We start from the raw sequence: 21,245 nt of genomic DNA, 5'->3' as shown, positions 1-21,245 counted from the left end.
GGGGTTGCTTTGGGGACAGAAACTTGATTTGGATGAAGTGATGTGGTTACAAAAACTCGAGTGAAGGACGATGGCAGAACAGAGACATGAGGAAAGGGATCAGAAGCCAAAATGCAAGATTTAATAGCAGTTAAAATCTGAATGCCACCATGCCTTACTACCTCAATTTTTGTTTTGGTTACAGTGTGTCAATGTAAATAGGGGTTGGTTTGGTTTGGTTTGGTTTTGTGGTGGTTTTTTTTTTTTTTTCAGATTGCTCCTACACCGTAAATGTCGGTGAAACCCGGCCACCTGCAGCCTCCTTCCTTCCCCCCCTTTTTCTTTTTGTCCCTTCGGGAACTTGACAGAACTTAAGGAATTTATCCTTTGAGAGCTGACGACCTTCCCGTACGCCTTCTTTTTTAATTATTATTTATTTATCTATTTATTTAGGAGAGGAAAAAGAAAGGACAAGAGAAAACAAACCGCCGCGAACGGCTGAAGCACCCCCCCCACCCCCCTTCGACTTCCCTCAGGGGCGCCAGAGCGCAGCCCCCCTCCTCACGGGGAGGGGGGGGGCACCGCTGTGCGCATGCGCCGGGCAGCAACTCCCCTCTCCCCTCCCGCCACTACGCGCATGCGCAAGCCCCTCCGCCGCACCGCCCCCGCCCTCCCCGCTCCGCGCCTGCGCAGAACGCGAGCGGCGCCTGCGCTGGGTGCAGGCCCGGCCCCGCCGCAGCCGCTGCCGGCCTCCCGCCGCCCGTTTCTCCGCTAAGCCCCTCGAGCCCCTTCGCCGCCAAAATGCCGCGGATTATGATTAAGGGCGGCGTGTGGCGGAACACCGAGGTAGGGCCCGGTTTGCTTTAACCCCCCCCCCAACCGCCCCCCCCGCCACCCCTCACGGCTCAGCCCTCAGCGGTGTGGGGGAGGGGCTGCCCGGCAGCACTGCGCAGGCGCGGGCGGGGGGCGCGCAGGCGCGGGGGGGGCTGGTCACGTGGTGCGCAACATGGAGGCGGGGGAGGGAGTGGTGCTGCTTGGATGGGCCCAGAGAGCAGAGCTCAGCGCCTGCCCCTCCGCTCCCCTCGTGAGGGAGCCGCAGGCCGCCATGAGGCCTCCCCTCGGCCTGCTCTGCTCTGGGCTGAACAAACCCAGGCACCTCAGCTGTTCCTCACACGCCTTCCCCTCCAGACCCTTCACCACCTTCGTAGCCCTCCTGAAGGCTGCGTGCTGGGGAGCAGAGGAAGCTCAGCTGTGCGTAGGCTCACCTTTGCTCCACAGATGAGCCACCCCCACAGTAGCTGAGGGATGTATGTGGGCTACGTTGTCTTCAGAGATCACAGAATGGCTGAGGTTGGAGGGCAACCTCCTGAGGTTCAGCAAGGGCAAGTGCAGGGTCCTGCACGTGGAGAGGTATAACCCCAAGCACCAGTGCAGGCTGCGGGGTGACCTGCTGGAGAGTAGCTCTGCAGAGAGGGCCTTTGGGGTCCTAGTGGACAACAAGTTAACCACGAGCCAGCAGTGTGCCCTTGTTGCTAAGAAGGCCAATGGGCTCCCCGTCAGGAGCAGTGTGGACAGCAGGTCAAGGGAGGTGATCCTCCCCCTCTACTCAGCACTGGTGAGACCACACCTGGAGTGTTGTGTGCAGTTCTGGGCTCCCCAATACAAGAGGAATGTAGAACTTCTAGAGAGAGTCCAGCATAGAGCTACAAAGACAATTAAGGGATTGGAGCATCTGTACTATGAGGAAAGACTAAGTGAGCTGCGCCTGTTTAGCTTAGTGGAGGTTGAGAGGGGATCCTGTCAACCTCTATAAATATCTGAGGGGACCATGTAAAGAGGATGGGTCCAAACTCTTCTCACTGGTGGCCTGTAATAGGACGAAGGATAATGGGTATAAATACAAGGGTAATAAATACAATTGGTATAAATACAAGGGGTATTGGGTGTAACATGCTCCAGGTGACCCTGCTTGAGCAGGGGGGTGGACTAGATGATCTCTGGAGTTCCCTTCCAACCTTGGCCATTCTGTGACCTCTGAAGATCATCTGGTCCAACTTCCCTGCCAAGCAGGATCACCTAGAGCATGTCATGCAAGATGGCATCCAGGCGGGTTTTGAATATCTCCAGAGAAAGAGACTGGACAGCCTCTCTGGGCAGCCTGTCCCAGTGCTCTGTCACCCTCACAGTAAAGAAGTGCCCCCTCATATTGGGCCAGAACCTCCTGTGCTTCAGTTTGTGCCTGTTGCCTCTTGTCCTGTCACTGAACGCTACTACAAGAGACAACTGAAAAGAGACCGGCACCATCCTCTTGACACCCTCCCCTCAGATATTTATACACATTGATGAGGTCTCCCCACAGTCTAATCTTTTCCAGCCTAAACAGGCCCGGTAAATGGGCGTAAGAAAGATGGCCCTAGAGTAGCGTGTTCTGTACTGCACAGGGAGGGGTTTTGTTCCCTGGGAAAGCAAGGGCGTGAGAATCTCTTCCCCATGAAGACCCCTTCAGGTGGAATTGGTGCAGATGTGTATGGGATCTCCAGCTGCAGCCCTGAGTGTCTTGTACCCAGGAATCTGTGTCTCTCTCAGGAAAATGAAAAACAGCAAAATGCCCTCCAAAACCAACAAAACTCTCTCCCATTTTTGACATCTTGTGCTTTCAGAACTGCAAGTGATAGTTAGGAAGAAATATAGTAACAAAAAATGAAGACTGTGAAATGTATTTATTAGGTGGCGTGTTCAAAGTGAAAGGAGGTGCCCTGCACTGTAAAATCCAGAACTGTGCCGCTGTGTACTCTGAACACTAGACATGTACACAGTTCCAGAAAACAGTGAGAAAAATTATCAGAAAATAACTATATTGTGTACTTTATGTGCTTTGAAGCCGTTGTGCTATACCAGCTCTGTGTCAGGAGGCTGCTACAGCTGGAGGCCAGCAGAGGACAGGAATAGCCGTGTGCGCTTACCCTGGGCCATTATTCAGCCATTATTGACTAACTGTGGTGATTATTAAAAGAAACAGCAGTAGGTTCCATAGATCATTGTTTCCCCGTTTTTTTTTTTTTAATCAGAGATGAAATAGCTCATTTTAGTGTTTTATTTATTTTTTAAAATTAATATTTCAATTATATGTACAGTGTTACAGATGTTCAAAGTGGTATTAGTGGATACCAGGTCATCAGGAAAGCGACTGATTGCCTGCAAAAAGCCTGCTAATGTCATCAGTATGGCAGCAGCATGCCACATAACACCAAGTAAAATTCAAAAAACAAGAGAGGATCTAGAGACATTGCGGTAATGCTGCGCTTTTAATACAAATGACGTGAATTGTTTTGGGTAGCAGCTCAAGCCAGAGCTCCTGATCAGTTTATTTGCAGCTGTTGTGTGCTCTGAGAGCTGTCTGTGCTGGACAGAGGATCCGTCCTTGATGGCTCGCATCTGCATCGTGCAGCTGAACAGATGCAGAACACAACTACGAGTACTTACTGGGATATAGAAGAGAAACATCTGTGGTGGACAAGGCTATAAGAATAGCTTTGAGGCATTGAAAATTCTGCTTTCTGACCTTTGAGGACATCAAAAATCGCGAATCCGCTTATCTGGGGAAAGGGAGAGAGGGACTTATGGAATGTAAAAATTATTTGTTAGATGAAAAGTTCAAAGCAAAAGGAGGTACCCAACACTGTAAAATCCAGAATTCTGCCAGCAGTTTGTTGGATATGAGCAGCCTGGCTCCCAAGCTGAATCCATTTATTTTTCCCCAGAAGTTTATGGGCTTCAGGATCACCACTTCTGGGTGTAACACTCTAAACATTGAAGTGATGTATTTTGAGATTTACTTGGAAAAGAGAAACTTAGTACAAAGTTTCTTCATTTTCATGAAGCATATCTATACATAACAGCATATTCAATTGATAGATTCCATTTGCATCAACCTCTGCAAAAAAAGAGAAAAAATTTTTATTTAAAAAAAAATTTATTTAAAAAAAGCCACCCAGAGGTATCTGTTTTTTTCCAAATGTTGTGCCATCACCAAATGGACCAACACTTCTCTACCTCTTTATTGTTGTTCTCAAGGAAGACATGCAGAACCTTTAAAAAGAAGTGCATAAAGAGAGCAGTGAAACAAATCATTTTGGAACTCTGTCAGGCCTGTGAAGTAGGGCCCAGTAATCATCTCTTGTCTTTTTCATCCCTTGTATTGATTTCTGTGGCCTTTGGAATGCAAATCCTCATTCATCCGGAGAGTAAAATGTGGAAAAGCAGCAGCGATGCTGTTTGCGCTGGGTCAGCCAACTACACGAAACCCACTGTGTTGGCTGCTTCAGCTCAGCCTTGCTGCTTTGTGAGTGCTCACGATCCATAACAATATAAATTGTTTTTGTTTTAAGGATGAAATTCTGAAAGCAGCTGTGATGAAATATGGCAAAAACCAGTGGTCTCGTATTGCTTCCTTATTGCACAGGAAATCAGCAAAGCAGTGCAAAGCCAGATGGTAAGTGACAAATGTCATGACTCGGAATATGAGGTTCATAATTAGTGGCAATTTAAAGCTACTGCAGATGAATTTATGTCCAGAATGGAACAATAGTTTAAGATTGTTTGATTCTGTTATTGTTGATATTACAAATTACTGTTGATTGACACTAATGGGAACAAAAGTTTAAATGTTCACTTTGTCAGTGACTGTCAGCAAATGCAGGACCATGTAAGTGTGTACACAATTTTTTTTTCCCTCCGTATTACACATTTTAAATGAAAACACATATTTCCAATGAAGTAAAATTAGAATCATTGGAATATCCTGAGTTGGAAGGGACCCACAAGGATCATCGAGTCCAATTGTCAGGTACTAAACTCTCTTTCAGATAATTTTCTGACAATGACAGTTTTGGCTTGAGGATGAATGCTTAGAAACTGCACTGTGAAATTTCAGTTTATGTCAAAAATCGGAAGCCTAAAACTGATGCAAATAGGTGCAGCATGAACCCATTTCAAAATCCAACTGATCTGACTTAGTTTCTGAAGTAGTACACGTATTTATTGGAATACTTTTGCATAAATTGTCACAGTTAAAGGTGAGTGAAACAGTCATTGAAAGCTAGACCAAATGAGTCTATTTCTGTTAACTTTGGTTGTGATTTTTAACTTTCTTTCTTTTTCTAAGTTAATTTTCTGGCTCCTTACTTTGTCAGAATAGAACAGGGAAATGGACTAAGAGTCAATGTCTGTATTAACGGATTAAAAATACATTTTAAAGCTAAAATCCATTTTTTATAAAAATACCGTGTAGTAATACCTCCTTTTGTACAGAAAAAAAACTAGTGTGAAATATGCGTGACAAGATTTTGAAATCTCATTGTGTTGGGGAAACACTGCTGTGAATTAATTCAGGACAAATCAGTGGGTAACTTGGAATTGTCCCTCATTTTGTTTTTTTCACTTTTGAACAGGTACGAATGGCTAGACCCGAGCATCAAAAAGACAGAGTGGTCACGGGAGGAAGAGGAGAAACTGTTGCACCTGGCCAAGCTAATGCCAACCCAGTGGAGAACCATTGCCCCAATTATCGGGAGAACTGCTGCACAGTGTTTGGAGCACTATGAATTTCTGCTGTGAGTTACCGTGCTTTGCTGGAGATGCATTGCAGGAAAATGTGCAGAGTTTGTTGTGTTGATGTCATTTGCTTCTCCCATGGTGCTGAAGTTGACCGTCCTTTTGTAAGCAAGCCCTTAAGGACTGTTTCTTTTCAGTTAATATGTCTAACTTCAAGAAAGAAGCATCTCAAGTGTTTTTTTTTCATGAGGTTTGATTTCTTGTCCTCATTGTTAAAGGTTACTGGAGCCGAGTTGTCTACCATCGGCTTTGTCAGTATTGTATTTTATATAATATTTTATTGCTGTAATATAACGCTGTGTTGGTTCCTTTATCTCTCATCTCATTTAACATTATTTATCTACATTTGCCGTGTTCCTAAATCTTTCCTGCAATTATTAATTATATGACAAGTTTAATTACAATACATGGTACAAGCTTAATTTTTCATCTGTTTTGGGGGAGATTTAAGAAAGGGGTGGTAGTTATGCACCTGCGGGAATACATTAATTTTTCATCTGTTTTGGGGGAGATTTAAGAAAGGGGTGGTTGTTATGCACCTGCGGGAATACAAAGCCAGTTCTGACATACATGCAATGTGTTTTTAGGGACAAAGCTGCTCAGAGAGACAATGAGGAAGAAACTGCTGACGATCCTCGGAAACTTAAACCCGGAGAAATTGATCCAAATCCAGAAACCAAACCAGCCAGGCCAGATCCTATCGATATGGATGAAGGCAAGAAGAATTTGTTCACTGTTTTTAACAGAAATCTGATGTCTTTGGTTTTTCTTTTTGCTCAGCTTCTGTACGCTGGGAGTTTTTTTGTCTTATTTTTAATTAAAGAGATCATTTTTTTCTTTTTCACGTTTTATCTTATTCATCTGTCTAGTCAATTGGTTCTAGTTTTTCAATCTTCTCTTCCTCTTCTTGGTAGGCTTACGACCTTCTCATTTGTTTTTGTCATCTCTTGCCTTGAGTGCCTCTTTGTTGCTTCAACGACTGCTCTGTTCATGATAATCGTTATTTCTGTATCTTCATCTTTTTCCACCAGCTGATACCTCCTGGTCAAATCCCTACTGAAGCACAACAGTGCATGGCTTTTTTTCCTTGCACATTACAGTTTTAGGAACTAAGAATTGCACATTGATAAAATTGTATGAATGGGCCAGTGGTGGTTTTGAACAGTCACAGGTTCACAAATATATCACCCTTGGATCTAGGTGTAAATGATATTAACCAGTTAACCAATACAGTACTCATGGATCTAGATGCAAATGAAGTTATTTCATTTTGTTAGTGCAGTCAGTTTGCCACTTTCTAAATATATTTTGATTTGCTGTAGAAATTAGTTGAATTATTTTTAGCAGTAGGCATTTTAACTTGAAATATTTGCTTCATCAGGCTAATTAGAAAATATATTTGGAGCAACTTGGAGAAAACTGAAGTTTAGCGATCATGCACAATGCCTGTGAAAACATTGATTCATTTACCTTTTAAAGATTGCTTTCTGATCCTAATGTCACATTTCCTCTTACTGCTATTTTTAAGTATGTTGTATTTATCTACGCGCTTGCAGATGAACTTGAAATGCTGTCTGAAGCTAGAGCTCGTCTGGCTAATACGCAGGGAAAGAAGGCGAAAAGAAAAGCGAGAGAGAAGCAGTTGGAAGAAGCTAGGTAAGCTTGTGCTTAGCTTCAGATGCTGGGGCTTCTTTTCTGGACTCTGGAGCATATAAAATGTATATAGTCACGCTTAAGTCGTCACAGAATTGGACTTTTTCATAGCTATCTATGAGAAGAACTCACATTGTATGCATACATGCAGTGCTATCACACCAGCAATTGATTATAGAACCAGCTCTTGGGATAGAGGAGCCACCTATGGGTAGGCACTTCAAATCACAGTATTACTGTTTCTTTAGACGGCTTGCTGCTCTTCAGAAGAGACGAGAACTTCGAGCTGCTGGGATTGAGATACAGAAAAAAAGGAAAAAGAAGAGAGGTGTGGATTATAATGCGGAAATTCCCTTTGAAAAGAAACCCGCGCCTGGTTTTTATGATACATCAGAGGAAAACTACCAGATTCTGGATGCAGATTTCAGAAAGCTACGTCAGCAAGACCTGGATGGAGAATTAAGATCGTAAGTATGTGTTATATTAGGGAGGGAACAGTATATTGGGGGAAAAACCAACAAACACACAAAAAATATGTGTGTATATATGTATGCTTATGTGTTTATATACATATGTATGTGCTTATATATTTTTATGTACATTATATATTAATAAATCATATATAACATTTATACAAAACAAAATATATAGTCAAAAGTATATAAATTTATAAACAATATTCATATGTTATACATACATATATAAGCATGTATTTGGCATATATATAAGTATATAAAGATAAATACAATAAAAAATAATGAAATTTGTTAGGTCCTGGAAGTGTCTGAAATAGAACTTGGGCAGGGGTTGTGTTTTCCATGTGGCAGATGTTAGTGCAGGTCTTTTTCTGCACTTTTTTGTGCAGAAAAAAAAAAGATTTTTTTTTTAAATCTTTCTAAAAGATCTTATTAACATTTTCTCCATGCGAATAGACGACCTTATAGACATTGGTGCTCTTTATATGGAAATCTTGAGTTTGAGGTTCATTTTCTTGTAGAAGTAGATTTACTCATAATATTTGCAGTCCTTTCTCCAAGTCAAAACATTATTAATGTTGCTTACAGGAGTAACTTGTATTTGTTGCAGTAGTACTCTTGATAGGAAAACAGTGTAATAATTCAATCAATAGTCTTAAGTAGAATTTTCCTTAAATGCTTAATTTCTTCCCCTGCCACAAACCCCCAAACGCTCAGTTGAGAAGTCAAAGGCACGTCTTCAGCAGCAGCAGTATGGCACATATTTAATCATACAATTACATTACACTCTGTTGTTGTAGGTTCTTGCAGCAATAGCTGTAGACCGTATCCAGTCAGTTAACTTCTACACCACAAGTCAGTTCACTCTTCCCAAAACATGCTTTATTTCAGCATATCCAGCTTTTGCTAGGGTGCAGGCTTTTTGTTCTTTGTTTGTTTTACTTTGTAGTTGTTCTGAAATGATTCTCTTGTCTGTATTAACAGTGAAAGGGAGGGAAGAGAGCGCAAAAAAGACAAACAGCATATGAAACGGAAAAAAGAATCGGACTTGCCTTCAGCTATTCTACAGACCAGTGGAGTGTCAGAATTCACAAAAAAAAGAAGTAAATTAGTGCTTCCAGCACCTCAGGTAAACAGCGCATTGATCAATAAACAACTTAAAAGGCCAGTGCCAATCAACAGTTTCTGTCAGTTGGATCTTGTGATCATACTTATCTTACTATACCTTGGGATTTTCTCTTTTCAGGAAGACATAATCTGATCAAAACCCATAGGCCTAGGTGGAAGATTGATCTTGGAGTGGTTTTTTTTCAAGTGGAGTTGGGAAATGTCAAGGGAGATGCATTGTATTATGTGTTTGAGCCTTCTGTACATGGGAATAGGGTATATCTTGTGACCATGATATTTTAGAAACTGGTGGTTTTTTCTTTAGCTGGTTTCAGCATGCAGGTGGCACTAATGTACACACCTGGGAAGGGGGAATGGTGTGAGGAGACTGTTCTGTAGTGCTTTTAAAACAAATGTCAAGAACCTCCTGATGTACGACAAGCATTTTGTTTTTCTAAAGATAATGCGTTTTTGGTTGTTTTCCTTTTACAGATATCTGACACAGAACTTGAAGAAGTTGTAAAAGTAGGCCAGGCGAGTGAGATTGCACGCCAGACTGCTGAGGAATCCGGAATTACAAACTCAGCTTCCAGCACTCTGCTGTCTGAATACAACGTGACCAACAACAGCATAGCCCTGAGGACTCCGAAAACCCCAGCAGCACAAGACAGGATCCTGCAGGTAGAGTATAAACGTACAGAATAATCTTGTGGGTTTAGTGCAGTGGTCGGCTGAATAAAAGATGTAAGTACCATCAAAGCATTCCTTACATGTTGTGTGTTACTGGGGTTTGAACTGGTGCGTGCTCTGCAGGACACACTGAAAGGCATAGATGCAGACCCACTTCTATCTGATCAGTTGTTTGTTAGCAAGTTTAGCTTTGACCATTCTCCTGGTGCCTTGTATAATTTGTGTAACTCACATCCTTGAAACAATTTATTTTATGTTCTTTGCAACTTAGTTTTGCTATCCAGCTTTTGTTTTTCAGTTAACCAAAAGTAATTAACTAAAACAATAAAATAATATTTGTCTAGCACTTTATTTGCTTAAAAACACTTAAGATGGGGATTCTCAAAAACCCTAGCTTTGCAACTCTGAATTACATCCGTGTTGCACTGATTGTGTGAATGTCTGAGTTCTTTTAAAAACTGGTAGCACCAGGTGATGTTTTGTTGTGTGGGGGGAAATGGCTAAATGAAATCATTGCAGCTATTTTGTAAAAAAATAAAAGAACACGTTGATAATGACTTGAGTGTTCAGTCACTAATGAATCTTGCCAAACCTAAGGAATTTGAAACATTAGTCAACCCACTCATTTTTGCAATTCCAATGGATAACGTATATGACCGGCAATGAAGATTAAAATCATTTTCAGCAGAACTGGAGGGTTTGTAAATAACCAGTGTATTGATGTTAAAAAGGGTTAAACATTTTCTACAAACTGATATTCAAATAACCCTTCAGCTGTTGTTATTGCTACTGAATCTGTGAAACGTATAGCAGAGTGACTCTGAAAGTCTTAGTAACATGTTGTCTGTGTTGTCTGTTCCACAGGAAGCACAGAACCTGATGGCTCTCACCAATGTGGATACCCCCCTGAAAGGAGGTCTTAACACACCCCTGCATGAAAGTGACTTTTCAGGGGTAACCCCCCAGAGGCAGGTTGTTCAGACTCCAAATACTGTGCTTTCCACGCCCTTCAGGTAAAAAAAAGTGTTGTTGTAATGGGTGCTTGGCTGAGCACGTATCTGATGGAGTGGAGGAAGTGGCTGTCAGTGTGTGAAGTAATAGGATATGACCAGTGCTGCAAAACAAATTCTAACTCCCTTTTATTTCAGTCTCTTGTTGAACAACTTTCTCCTTTTCTGTGTCTTTTGCAAGCTCAGCCACATTATCTTCATCTGTATTTGTATAGTTTGATGGAATTTTGGTCCAACGTGAGGTCTTCTGCGGTCTGGAGCAATATAAGTTATACTGGAGTAATACAGGAGTATAAATAGTGAGATGGCATGTCATTCTGCGTGTGGATTCTAGCCTTTCCAAAGTATTACCTCTGAGCTGAAGGTGTGGGAGGTCCCTTAGCCAAACCCACTTGGAACTTTTGAAAAGCTGGGGTAAATATTTTATAAGCCATATATATCCAAAATAAAATATTTCTTATACTGCCAATCTAAATAGTGTGGAATTGTTAGTTTAACTCTTAGAGTGGGTCCTGAATAAATATATATCCCACAAAAGCCAAATAGCATAGAGCTAAAAAATATTACACTTTGTACGTTTTGTCTGTCAAATTTTTCAACTTAGCTTCTATTTATACTTGTACCATGCCATTAGGAAAAGCGGAGAATGAAATAAAAGGGACCTTTATGGCAGCTTTTCAAAAGCAGCTTTATTTTGTTATTTAAAAGTTGTATGCAAAAGCCATGCTCTTTTAATTGGATCTACACAAATGACCTGTTGGAGTCAGTGGAGTGCAGAATGAATATAGGGTTTGGCCTGGAGTGATCCGGCTGCTCATTTGGGTTATTTTATATCAAAAAAACAAAATCTAAAGACGTTCTGATTATTTTTTGGGTCTGTTTGTCTTCTGCGGTGTGAGGTTTGGGTATTTCTGTGTGTGTTCTTAGCTTCTGAAGTTCAGATGTGCCCCTGTAAGTATGGTAGCTTTGTGTCCGTTTGGCTTGCTATAATTCATAGTTCCGTATCAGTTTGAAAATCTAAGACCTTGAGAGGGAAAAAAAAATCCGCTAAGTTAACAGTAAATAAAAGGAAGCTCTAACTTTTTAAGCAGTTGGAGTAGTAAAGTAGAGCCATTGTCTAATGGCAAATAGAGGAAGTATTTAGGTACATCTTTTTTTCCTACGGTGTCATGAAATCTGTAATATTTTGATGAAGCTCCTTATGGAAGTTGTTGCCTTCCATTAGATTTTGTCAGGTTGTAGTAGTAAGAATTAAAAGGTTGAATCTTAACCTGTTGAAAAATTTAATGGGTCTTTAAACACTGTATATAACTAAGACAACTGGAAAAAAGGCAATCCACTTGTCTAGAAATTGTTTCTCCTGAAAATTTAGCATAAAGCTTTTTTTTTGCTATTATAATCAACAAAGTAAATATATCCTGTGAGCAGTCATTTGAAAACACAAAACTGATTTTTCTTCTCCTTTTTTGTGGGTGTCATCCTGCAAATGTTATTGGTTGCATTTGTTATTCTAAAAGAGTTCACTCACAGAAGTTTGAACAGCCTCAAGTGAAAGGAAATTTTCACTGGCCACTCACAGCCATGCCCAGTTAATAAGGCACTGTGGTGTCCCTTAGAAGAGGACAAGCAGAGCATGTCAGGCCTCGTATGCAACAGTTTATCCACTATTATGGCATCTTACTGGCACTGCAGAATTACAGTGACTAGTAGTGGAAATAATGTATTAAATCATCTTGTTCAGTTTGCCAGCATTATTTTCTACAGCACATTCAGGTTTCATTGCTACCTGAACGTGTTTACTTAAGTGTAGATGAGTACCATAACGTAGGCTTTTTTGTACCGATTTTACCCCTTCCTGAACCTGTTTTCTTTGGGATGTTTAACAGTGTCTTAACCTTTTTTTATTTTTTATTTTTTGTTTCTCACACTGTGTTGCTAAGAGAAAACTTGTAAGGTGTGCAGACATGGCCTTGGATACAGTCACAATCTTTCGTGTAGTAGGTTATTGGGATGGAGAACACTATTTCTTGTCAGTCTAGAGAAGAAGAAATTGAGGCCTCCAGAGTCTAAAACTTAATCCATCTTCCCCAACCTTGGGTGTTAAAAAGTAATTAAGTATAATATAATTATTCCTTCAATAATCAATGAAAGAGGCATCTTCAGAGCAATTCATTAGGTTGTAAGATGGGACAGCTGTTAAGCCATCTGAATTCAGAGTGAATGACTTGCCCCAGGTGGTAGGGATGTCAGAGGTTGCAATTAAATCCTGACTGCTGTATCCCAGAATAGTGACTGGTGACTGGGTAATCTCTTAAAAGATTAAGCAGCACTGGGAGTTGATGTAGTTCCTGAAACTTCTCTTAGTGTATTGATGTGCCTAGGTTTCAGACTGAAAGGTCCTTGGGTACACTTTGATAGGTTTAAACAATTTATTTGATTCTTTTAATTGCATATTATGTTTTCACAGTCTCACACACGTGGACTGGCTTGAATGCGTTAATCGTATTGTGTAATTTTTTGCAGCACTCAGATGTTTGAAAGTAAAAATATTTTGGGGAAAAAAATAACTCAAAATTGTATTTGCACTTCTTCTAGAACACCTTCTCAAGGACAAGAAGGCTTAACTCCTCGTGGAGGACTAACTCCTAAGCCTGTGGTTGGTACAACTCCTGGTAGAACTCCATTACGTGATAAATTGAACATCAACCCAGAAGAGGGAATGGCAGACTACAGTGACCCATCTTATGCCAAACAGCTGGTAAGAACTATATAAGGAGTGGAGGTGAATGCTCTGTTAACTTTTAGGTTTTTAATTTCTCATCTTCTGACCAGAACTTTGTAACAAGTGTTATCTCTACCATTTGTCTACAGGTCTGTACTTCTCACCTGATAAAATCAAATCTTTGCATTGTCATAATGTCAAGAATTTATTTGAAAGAACAGAAATATTGCCAGTTAAAACAGCTTTGACTGTGCTCAGTGAAAGCACACCAGAATTATTCATGAAAGAAGACATAGTTAAGTTTCAGTCTTGTATCTTTGAAGCTGAGCAGGAAGTATATCTGAAGATTTAGTTTTCTTGCAGTCCTACTCAGCCCTCAAATTCCTCATCATCCTGGGTTTCCAGTTTACCTATAGGGCCTTTTAATCAGTCTGTCTCGTTGACAATATTGAGCTGAAGGAGTTTAATTTTTGCCATGAGGAGCACTCGGTTTTGAGATGTTCGGTAATCTGAGTCCATCGTGATTCTCTCATCACCTTTGGCAAGAGATGTTTATGTTCCTGAAGATTCAGCCAGATGTATCCTGCCAATTAGACTTGGTATAAAAAGGGCGTATAACTAATGGGTAGCGCCCTGGGAACTCCTTTTATGTGGCTGATTCTGTAGCCCTAACTGTGGCTTTGGGTATCTCCCACCAGAGCTATTGACACGTTTCTTTTTATGCCTAGCTAAGAATATCCTCTTCAAGTTTTCGGCATGTTCTTCTTACAGAAATAACTCCTTTAGTTCAGAATTTCTCTTAGCTTGAAGGACAAGGCTTATTTGATGTCCTTACATGTATTTTGGTTCTATCTTAGCCTTTTTGTCATAAGAAGGAAAACAGGGAGTTCAGTTTCCTTATGGACTCCATTGCCTTCCAGATCTGGTGGTGTTTATGTCATTTTTGTACTGTGCAACAATCCACAGGTGTGTGAGCAACTGCTGTGAGAAAAGTTCTAGTTAGCCTTACAAATAGTCCCATGTCCATTCCATTTTCACATATTTTCAATTTTTTGAAAGGCAATTATGTGAGTCTCCACAGTTGTACTGACACTACTGGGAGGGGAAGGTGCCAAGCTGTTGTTTTGCGTATTTCAGCCTGTTTGAAGGTTTCATTATCTGTCTTTAAGAAAGCTGAAAGTTGTCCTTTAGCATCAGAAAGTTTCTGTGTATATTATGTGAATAAATTCCAGATAGTGGTGTATAGGCTAGCCTGGATTAGTAACATGTCCCCTTTTGTCAGACCTCAAAAATTCTGTTTTTATTTGATTTGTGTATTGCCTGTGTGTTGTTCACATCTGTTGATGCAGATGAATGGAATTTTGTCATATTGTGCATCAATGCATGAATTCAGAAACACATCCTACTAATATTCCAATAGGAGAGGGAGTCTCGTGAACACCTGCGCCTCGGGCTCATGTCCCTTCCTGCTCCCAAGAACGACTTTGAGATTGTTTTACCTGAAAATGCAGAAAAAGAACTTGAGGAACATGAAGTAGATGAAGCCTTTGTAGAAGATACTGCTGATGTAGAAGCCCGCAAGCAGGTAGGTGCATGTAATGCAGATAATGCAATTTAAAAGAAATAAAATACATTCCTTTTATGGTTTCATAGTATCATACATGTGAAGTGGAGGTGGTACAGCTTCTACAGAATAACAGTAAAATGTACTTGTTTACTGTGGTGGCAGCACAGAAAACACATACATACAAGTAAAAGCAGTTTTCTCTTTGAACCCTCTTCTTTGATGTTATGTAGCGTGCCTCATTTTTTGTGATAGTCTTTAAATGTGTGCATGTCCTCTCTCCTCCTTTTGTTCTCTCAAAAGATAAAAATATAATTAAAAGCATTTTTCGGCAGATGCATGTGCTTAATTTTAAGCATGTGAGTACTATGCATTTTTCAGTTTCAGATTATACTCTCAGGGTTAAAAGTTACTGTTATAAAATAGATTCAAATTCAGGCAGGCTGGTGGAACACACAGAGATCTACTAAGGAGTGAATTGTTCCCCATTTGTAGGGGGTTACCACAGGATTACTCAGACAGCCAAGTTGTGAATGGGTCCCTGTTGTTGTTTCAGAATTAGAGAAGCCTGGAGAAAGTAATAGTTTGATTGCTTTAATTATTTTGTTCACTGTTAAAACCACACAAACTATGCTCTGATATCTGTTAGTATATCCTAAAGCATCCCATTTGGGGAGGAGCAAGTTGTACACATACATGCGTCTGTTGCGTGTAATAAAATAATAAAAGTCTGCATAAATATGGATAATTTAGGTGTGTGGAATAGAGAAAAAAATACCTAATATCAAGTAAAATAATAGCGTACTGCTTTTCAAATGAAGGCATGACATATCTAGGATCAGAACTTGGGAGATACTGGTCATCAACTCTGAAGTTCTAGGCAATATTTCCTTTTCATTTTGTATGAAAAAAAGAATTTAAGGAAAAAAAGCAGAATGTAAGAAGAAATCTCATGTTTTCACATGTTCACAAGTATTGTTTCATTGAAGTATGTCATAAAAGAGGACAAAGATTTAAGAGTCTCTCTCTTACTGGCAGGTTTCCTATTTGGAGAGTTAGAGCAGAAGTAAAACTTAACATGGAAAAATTTATAAAGGACTAAGTCTGCTTGGGATGAAAGAAAATATGATAGCTTGAAATAGCTTTTTAGGATCTCTGTCACAGTCTGCTGTACTCTTCTCGTTAACTTGAGTGGCAGTAAATTATGTTATGTAAAGTGTGACCTGCTACTCTGTGTCTTTGTACTTCAAGGAACTTTTGCTGCAGTAATTAGTTTTTATATCACATATTTGTAAGAAGCATCCGATTTGGAGTAACACTTAGCTTATTTGTCTAGGCTCTCCGAGAGGCAGAGCGTGCAAAGGAACTGAAGAGAATGCACAAAGCTGTTCAGAAAAATCTGCCACGTCCCTCAGAAGTAAGTGGAAACAAAATTCACTTTGAAGAAAAAAATTGCAGGTTTTAACCATTGTAGGAGGAAATACAGCCTAGGTAGATCGTGAAAGAATGAAATCCTTATTTGACTATGCTGATTTCAGCTTTTCATGTTGAAAATGTTCTGAGGTATTTCATACGTCCAGCCGAAAATACGACTGGGTTTGGGTTGCTGTATCTGTTTCATGCAGCAAGGGTTTTTGGCACCTGTTCACGTGGTTTAGTTGATTTAGAAAAAAAAAAAAAAATCACGTTTAAATAGAAGTATATAAATTTTAATGTGGTCTTTGGTAATACGGTGTTTATGGTTTTTATTATTATTATTCTTGGGCAGGTTAACGAAACAATATTGAGACCCTTGAATGTGGAGCCACCTCTAACAGATTTGCAGAAAAGCGAAGAGCTAATAAAGAAGGAGATGATTACTATGCTTCATTTTGATCTTTTACACCATCCGTTTGGAGACCAGTCTAGTGGTAAGAAGGGGAAAGGCCCAGGATTTGGAACCAACAATGCAGAACATATGGCTTACTTGGAACAAAATCCTTACGAGAAGTTCTCCAAAGAGGATCTCAAGAAGGTGAGAATTGTGCAGCCTAATTACCACTGACCTGAAAAAAAAAAAAGATAAAAAGTGAATTCAAGCCTGTACAGAGTTCGGAAATCTCCAGAGCATTGTGTGAAGAGCTGTAAGGGTAACTTACGTGTATGTTTTTTTTTTTTCCTATGGGCTAATGTTCATCTCGACACTCAGCAGGATGATGGTGATGTATTTGTCCAGAGACGCAGTCTTCTGGATACAATTTTGAATGTGTAGTGATCGTTTATCATTTGAAGTAAGAGTAGGAGCTATAAGCCCCCCACATTTATCAAATTCTACTTTGCCTGTCCTATAAAGTGATATTAAAGTACAGACGCTTTAATTCCATGTGGTATCCACCCTATGCTGCCTGTGTTGACTGTTAATCCAGGATTACTAAGCGTTTATTTTCTTCATAGCAGTGCAGACTAAGTGTGACAGTGGTAGCTAGCTTATAACTTGGAGCAGCAAATGGGGTTATTTAATGATGCTTCTCAGGCTTGATCCAGCATAGCAGTGCCTCCTGCAAAGCCAGCTGGGCTGTGGCAACTGATCTTAAAGCACCCCTGGCTAAAGTGCTGAATAGGCAGAACAGGTTGTCGCTGGACAAAATGAGGAGAGTGTCTAGGCATTCTGTCCTCTTCTGCATTGTAATCCCAAGCTAAATATCCTTGTACCAAGGCTTCCAGTTCGGGCTGTTCATTTATTTAAACGTCTACAGATGTTGTGCTTGCTGCCAAGTGACAGACAGTTTAGACACAAGGCTGTGGTTAGCTCTTTCAAAGAGCTTCACCTGTGAAGTTGTGCCAGTAACCTTTTACGAAATGCTTACAGGAATAAAAATGATTGAAAAGGATAAAATCACATGCCACCAAATCATGTGTTGTTATGCAGACTCCTGCTGTCTGTAACTTGTATTCTGACAAGAGCCTTGGTATCTCAGAACCTAAATCCCATATTACTTTAAAGTGACTCTGCCGATAAACAAGCACATTTTAAATCTATCTCCTTGACCGTAGCTGACCAATGAATCAAGAGCCTAAAACGAAAAACACTGGACAGTATGTACTTTAATTTGCTATTAAATGAAAGACTACACTTGAAAATTCCTTAGAAGGAGAAATTAAAGATGGAAAATGCAGTTAGATCATGAATCTCACTGCTCTGACAGTGTCAGATTGTTCCCTTAGGATCGGCCTCTGAGTGCCCTCTCTTGTTTGTTTTGAAGTGCAACAAGAACTGAGTTTGCTGTCACTTCATTTAGGGACTGTTACGCAGTCCAGTAGTTTTCGTCTGGAAATTTCCTTCAGAGTCTCTAGAAATTTTTCTCTCCTAATTGATGGGCAGTTCTTTGTTCCTACTTGCTCTCCAACATTTACAGTAATACCCCCCCTTTGTTTAAAATCAAATTCAGACCAAGTAGTATTCCTATCTGTACCCCTGTCTGGGGTTTGTTTGCTTTCCTTTTTTTCTTTTCATTTTTTTTAGAGCATTTTCTACTAAAATCTGTTCAAAAAATGCTCCTTTCTTTTCCTGACGCGTAGTGTCCTTTTGGGAAGGATTAGCAGTGGTGCTAAGTGCATTGTTGTGTGCTGTGGAACTGTTTTGCTGTCACAACTAGTGTAAGTAGTTGCAGTGTACAAATAGCTGCTAATTGAAAGTGAATTTATGTAAGATTCAGCTTTGTCAGGTGTAGCTGGAGTACTCCTACTTTTATCTGACTTGACCAACCAGGACAAATGATTAATTTGTCTTCCCCTGGTATCCCTGGAATGATTTAATCTAGCAATTTGCTGTTATAAAATATAGGTCGGCTTCCTCTGAGATATCTGTCGATGATGCAGAAATTAGCAGTGCATTTGTAAATCCTGTTGAAAAAGGGTGGAGACACGCTTGTAATCAATGAAATCCAGATCAGCAAAGGTGTTTAGTTTTTTTAGTTACAAATAAATCGTGAAGGGCTTGGTGCCTACGTAGCTCTGTGGGTTAGATTCTCTGTCAATACTGTGAGTTGTGAGAACAACGCGAGTCTTTCCCGTTAATTGTAATGTACTTTGGAAACTGAACTGGTAAGAGGAGAAAGCTCCTATCTCCGTAGTAGTTCTCTACGAACAGTGTGTGCTTGTTAGAGCAGCCTTTCCTGCATTAAAGCTTATGCAGCTCATCCGTTAATGTTTAAAGTTGACTTTCCCCACTGTGTGGAGAAGGGCAAGCAAAAGGAAATGAAAAGTGATTTTTGTTGCATAGAACAGCTGCTTCTGTCTGTGTAGTTCTCCCTCCCCTCAAGGTCCCTGCTTTTATCTCTGTTCTTCTGCAGCAAGATGAAATATCTGGTTGTGCCATAGCTTTCATTAGCTACAGCAGAGTGATGTCAGGTTTGGCCAAATTATATAAAATGAGGGATAGTTGTGCTGTGAGTAGCCTTCTAGCCTGGGTTACATTTATAATCCACAGCATCTGTGTTAGATTTTGTAGTTAGCTTAACCTGCTGGTGAGCTTTTGGTATGAAAAGAGAAACTGCCCCCATGAATTGTGCGCTGAAGGACTGAAAACAACAAGAGGAATTTTCTTGTACCCTGTGTATTGTAACTGCAATTTATTTCTTATCATTTCCAACAGGCACAGGATCTACTGGCACAAGAGATGGAAGTGGTAAAGCAAGGAATGGGGCATGGAGAGCTCTCAAGTGAAGCTTACAACCAGGTGTGGGAGGAATGTTACAGCCAAGTGTTATATCTGCCCGGACAGAGCCGCTACACAAGAGCTAACTTGGCCAGCAAAAAAGACAGGATAGAGTCACTTGAGAAGAGGCTTGAGGTCAGTGTCATTTTTTTCTGCTTATGAACCTGCTGTTTGTTTATTTATTTATTTATTTATTGCTCCTTTTTTTTGGTTTATAAGAGTTTTAGGTTACTTTATAAATCATTTGGGTCTCTTGATGGGATTCCTTTGAAAAGGTTGTTAAGAAATTCTCTTAGGGGCTTCATGGATGTTCTTGAGGTGTTCAAATTGCCTTCTGTCCTTTTCTCAAAGTATTCTTACAGTGTTCTCCTGCACAATTTCCCTTTGTGCTATTAGCTGTAAGACTGCTCATGTCACCCCTTTATTCTCACCTGGAGAGAAGGTCAGGCGCTGCTCTCCGGTAGTTCCGTGTGGTTTGTTAGCAGTTTTCTTAATCTCTGCTATTAGTGGATCAGATACCAGCTCTCTGGTTTTTCACTTTGTCTCTGGTGGTGGGCAGTACAAGGTATTTCAGAGAAGGATGCTTTAAAACAACCTCTCTGTCCCAAAACCCCTCTCAAGTTCTCTTTCAAATCAAGGGCTGGTTTCTGATGGGTGGAAATTTATGGCATACCTTGCGAAGCACTTCGCCATCGACTATTACATACGTGAAGGTTCAGCCAATTCCAGTGGTCCCCCGAAAAGAAAACAGTGGATGTTTGCCTTTCCCCGTTACTAGGAAGTACTAGGCTTATTTATGTTTATATTGAGTTTGGTGTTAGTGTTTGCTTCACAAACATTTTCTACAAGCACAGAATGACAGAGGTCAGATGGCAACGTCTCACCGATGTGTCTGCAGGCAGTCTGAGCACTATGGGAGAGCACCGGTACCAGGGGGCCAAGAAATGAAACAAGTTCTGCTGTTTTCTGCGTTGTAGAGGGCAGCATCCTCCAGTGCCAACTTGCTTGCGCTTGTTTCATTCAAAATGCAGCAGTCACAAGCCTTAACGAGGCTTTAAGATTTGATGAAGTGTCCTAGGATTGAGCTTAGCCTTCCTGGGTTGTGGCTCTTTTTTTTGAGTTGCTTCACAGACTGTCACCTGTTCATCCTCCAATGTAAGTTTCTTATTTTCCTTTCCATCTCTGCTGGGCTCCTCTATTTTGAGATCTCCCAACCTCTGTTGTGTTTCTTGGAGGAAGAATGCAGTGTAACTGCAGCTAAAGGGTTTTGAGAGCTTGTTTGAAATGTAAACTGCAAGGAATACACATGCACTCTATTTACTCACCCATCCAAATCCCATCAGAGTCCTTGTCCGGGGGAAAAAGAAGAGTGTTGCAGATGGCTTGTGCTTCTTGGAGCAGTTTCTCGATCTGCTTTGTGACATAGCGAAGGTGTCCACAAAGCCAACGGTGGGTTTACTGAGACTGGGTGACTTTTTGTTTTGAGGCTTTTGGTTGGTTCAGCAGCAATTGTCAGTACTGTGTGTGTACGTTATACCTAATAGCAAAGAGCAAGCTTGCAGTTTCCTGATACGATCAGTTAGGGTTGTTAGTGGGGAAGAGATCATCTGAGGTATGGTGCACTAAGAAAGAGCCATTCAAACCTTTTGACGCTGATTTTCCCTTGTCCTGCCCCCTCTGTAGAGTGTCACCCAAACACTCGACACAAAACGCAAAGGTACACAGCTTTCATGAT

The 21,245-nt window shown here is 40.6% G+C and overlaps 1 protein-coding gene across 1 annotated transcript in view; it reads left to right on the top strand.

Moving 5' to 3' along the window:
* Nucleotides 1-645: 645 nt before the first annotated feature.
* CDC5L (cell division cycle 5 like) overlaps nucleotides 646-21,245 on the top strand; it is a 34,324-nt gene continuing 13,724 nt past the window's right edge. Inside the window, exons 1-14 of the mRNA XM_080587428.1 lie at nucleotides 646-825; nucleotides 4,368-4,471; nucleotides 5,430-5,591; nucleotides 6,180-6,307; nucleotides 7,149-7,248; nucleotides 7,494-7,712; nucleotides 8,706-8,850; nucleotides 9,321-9,509; nucleotides 10,383-10,531; nucleotides 13,124-13,286; nucleotides 14,671-14,835; nucleotides 16,151-16,231; nucleotides 16,583-16,828; nucleotides 19,448-19,645. Of these exons, the coding sequence (XP_080443554.1) occupies nucleotides 781-825; nucleotides 4,368-4,471; nucleotides 5,430-5,591; nucleotides 6,180-6,307; nucleotides 7,149-7,248; nucleotides 7,494-7,712; nucleotides 8,706-8,850; nucleotides 9,321-9,509; nucleotides 10,383-10,531; nucleotides 13,124-13,286; nucleotides 14,671-14,835; nucleotides 16,151-16,231; nucleotides 16,583-16,828; nucleotides 19,448-19,645 (2,094 nt within the window). The 5' untranslated portion in view covers nucleotides 646-780. The remainder of the gene's footprint in view (nucleotides 826-4,367; nucleotides 4,472-5,429; nucleotides 5,592-6,179; nucleotides 6,308-7,148; nucleotides 7,249-7,493; nucleotides 7,713-8,705; nucleotides 8,851-9,320; nucleotides 9,510-10,382; nucleotides 10,532-13,123; nucleotides 13,287-14,670; nucleotides 14,836-16,150; nucleotides 16,232-16,582; nucleotides 16,829-19,447; nucleotides 19,646-21,245) is intronic.

Source organism: Anser brachyrhynchus (genome assembly GCF_964034855.1).
Source record: "Anser brachyrhynchus genome assembly, chromosome: 3".
NCBI classification, from domain to species: domain Eukaryota; kingdom Metazoa; phylum Chordata; class Aves; order Anseriformes; family Anatidae; genus Anser; species Anser brachyrhynchus.
Note: the sequence above shows the minus strand (reverse complement) of the source record. Positions and strands in the feature narration are given on the sequence as shown.